This window comes from Morone saxatilis, unplaced genomic scaffold (genome assembly GCF_004916995.1).
Source record: "Morone saxatilis isolate NCDOM2014 unplaced genomic scaffold, NCSU_SB_2.0 Contig10, whole genome shotgun sequence".
Taxonomy (NCBI): Eukaryota; Metazoa; Chordata; class Actinopteri; family Moronidae; genus Morone; species Morone saxatilis.
The window spans coordinates 18,154,200-18,157,352 of NW_023339652.1; the positions used below are offsets into that span (position 1 = coordinate 18,154,200).

The 3,153-nt window shown below is 42.2% G+C and overlaps 1 protein-coding gene across 1 annotated transcript; it reads right to left on the bottom strand.

Annotated features, from left to right (window-relative positions):
• Positions 1-1,081: 1,081 nt before the first annotated feature.
• On the bottom strand, positions 1,082-1,550 carry LOC118339911 (EF-hand domain-containing protein D1-like). Its single transcript, XM_035677728.1, has one exon. It carries the CDS (start codon positions 1,428-1,430, stop codon positions 1,137-1,139), a length of 294 nt encoding a protein of 97 aa, XP_035533621.1. The 5' UTR covers positions 1,431-1,550; the 3' UTR covers positions 1,082-1,136.
• Positions 1,551-3,153: the final 1,603 nt, after the last annotated feature.

Below are 3,153 nucleotides of genomic sequence, written 5' to 3' on the forward strand. Positions count from 1 at the left end.
ATTGGGATTTTATAAATGTAATTTTTGTAAATAATAATTTTGGTAACCTCACAACCGCAGCAGACAAGGTTGTGCGCACCCCCCGGATTGTCCACTAATCAGAAGGTTGGCGGTTCAATGCCCAGCTCCTGCTGCTGCATGTCGAAGTGTCCTTCAGCAAGTTACATCAACATTTGAACGACAAATTGTTCCCACTGTGCATCAGTGTGTGACTGTAAGTGAGTTTCTGTTTGTTATAAATGTTTGCCATCACTGTATGAATGTGGAATGTAGTGTAAAAACATTTTGAGTGGTCTGAAGACTAGAAAGGCACTATACAAGTTCAATCCATTATCATTTCATTAAGATGATATATTAAGATTTATTTTAATCTAAATTTAGGAAAACTGTCCACAGTATGCATACAGCCTGAGCAAACATCCATCCCTGTAACATCCAACATTACGCTCTCAGTTTATATTCACAACACTGTTATCTAGTTGAATCAGAAAAAACAATAGTGTTTTTGGTATTCAATAAAATATCACAAAAAATATTATCGCATTAAAATATTTTTTTATATTTTCCTACACCCCTAGTAGAAACATGGACTGGACAGAAGGGGACCCTCTCCTTCTGTAGATAAAAACAGCTAATTCTAAGGTAACAAAAACACAATTCTTATATTCAGGTAATTATAAATATAAATTATTAATAATTAAAAACATACTTATTAATATTATACTCAATTTCTGTCAATTGATTGGAAAAACACAAACAAATAGCCCTACACTTGTGTGACATGTCAGAGTGTAATGGGTCGACCCTGGCTGCTTCAGCTGTACCAGGACAGCTCACTCACAGGTCCCTCCTCTGATCACGACACAACACTATATGGACAGAATGTACTGCAAGGAGAACAGAATGCCAGCTAATAGTGCGGAGGGCCTGCAGTGAGCAGTGATGAGTCAGTTTTAATCAGTCACTCACTGACAGCCAGCGCTTCCACCTGGAGCCTCACGTCAGCAGCAGTTTAATCTCATCATGAGCTTCCACTGCTGCGTGTTCATTCACGGCCAATCCCCGCCACTAGCCTACAAGTAAACATGTCGGACCTGTGCTACATGTGTACATGGACACAAAAGAAAGCAGCAGCCTTACCGTTTGAACATCGTTTCCATTTCCTTAATCTGCTTGCGGGAGAACTCCTTGAACTCAGTGTAGGGGTTGAAGACGCGGGTCGGTCGCGGGGCAGCGTTGCCCTCATTGATGTCCAGCCTGCGGGTGAGTTTGGCGGACAGCTCAGAGGACGAGTCGCCGCAGGCTGCCTCAGGCTCCTGTGGTGGCGGTTTGGGTTGGACCGGGCTCCGTCCAGGCTCCGGCCTCGGCTCAGCCTCCTGCGTGGCGGCCAGCCGCGACTGCAGCTTCCTAGCTAGGTCGTCGGATGCCATGCCGAGGATGCGACGCTGCTTACTGAGGCTGTCAGCGAGAATGGAGCCTGACAGCCGCTTCGAGTACCACTGTCAAACTGCATGCGACCCGCCGACAGTACCGCGAACTGGGTTTCCGGTCGCAGTTCTTCAAAATAAGAGTGACTCTACAAATGTATAGCACTGCTCAAAACAAAACTCCGAGGGTTCCAAATACATTTTGTTTTGATGCCATGTCTGTACTTTAATTTTCAGTGCTTAGCTTTTACATTAAAACAGTTTATTTAGCATACGTGTTTCCCCTTTTTCTGTTTAAAAAACAGAAAATCAGCAAAATGTTGGCTTGAGATAAACCTCATCCAGAAGAGGGCGGTAATGCTCTATAAATGAGTCAACTAAAAAGGTCCAGTGTGTAACATTTAGGAGGATCTATTGGCAGAAATGGAATATAATATTCCTAACTATGTTAAGTGCAGTGGTTCTTAAACTTTTTTCATAAATGTTGTTGAGCTTTCAGCTTCGTCAGCCATGGTGAGGAAGGATTACACGGAGGAAACGGTCTCACATGTTGCTTTTATTGTACTCTCTACTACACAGCACCGGGAAAGAACATCAGTAGCCATGGCTTCATGTAAAAAGTCACACAATGCACCGCTCCCACACATTTTTCTTCATTCTCATTGCCACACAACGTAAAGTGTCCCGAAGTGGCGTAAAGTGCCCAAACAAAAACACAGCAGGGCGTACGTCTTATAATACAGGTTCAAACAAAACAGGTTGGTCGTAATTCTTACAATATGGGAGCATCTCAAACACATGGGATGATATAACTTAAATCTAATGTAAATAATATGCTTGATGAGAATACATAACTTAACACCCCCTCTTGTTCTCATCATCTCAAACCGAATAACATGACCATACACTTTCAATTTCCAAAGAACCACCTCTTGAACTTGATAATACCAGTCTTTGCTACAGGTTTTGTCAATATGTCTGCGATCATGTTTTCTGATGGACAGTAGACAATGTCTATTTTCCCCTCACTGAGTGCTTCACAAATTAAGTGATATTTCACATCAATGTGTTTGGACCTCTGTCTGTTCACAGGGTTCTTACTCAGTGCAATAGCTCCCTGATTGTCTCCATAAATCTTTGTACAACTGTACACTTTATTATCCATACCATTTAACAGTTGGGTTAGATACACACTCCTGAGTAGTGGTTGCTAGACCGATGTATTCGGCCTCACAAGTTGAAAGAGCCACGGTAGGTTGTTTCCTTGACTTCCAACTAATTGCAGGTCCTTGTTTGGTCAGGCTGAAACAATACCCTGTAGTGCTACGTCTATCTTCTACAGAAGATGCCCAATCAGAGTCACTGAAAGCAATCAGGTTTAGATCCTCCTCACCTTTCTTGAAACTCAGCTCGTAGTCACTTGTACCTTTTAGATATCTCAAAACATGTTTGGCAACCACTAAGTTCTCTGCTTTGGCTTTTGTGATAATTTACTAACAATCCAACTAATATCTGGTCTGGTACAGGTCATGGCATAAATCAGGCTCCCTACAATCTCACGATACTCTTTAGGATTAACAACTTCATCTTTGTTGCTCTCCTCATTTGTGACACCCTCCAGTTTTGGTTCACATGGTGTGGATCTGGGTTTACACTCCGACATTCCAAATCTTTCAAGAATTTTTAGGATGTACCTTTTCTGGCTCATTTTGATTTCCTCTCCCTC

Coding starts and splice junctions, on each gene's coding strand:
- LOC118339911 (XM_035677728.1), bottom strand. CDS start 1,430: ATGGCATCCGACGACCTAGCTAGGAAGCTGCAGTCGCGGCTGGCCGCC.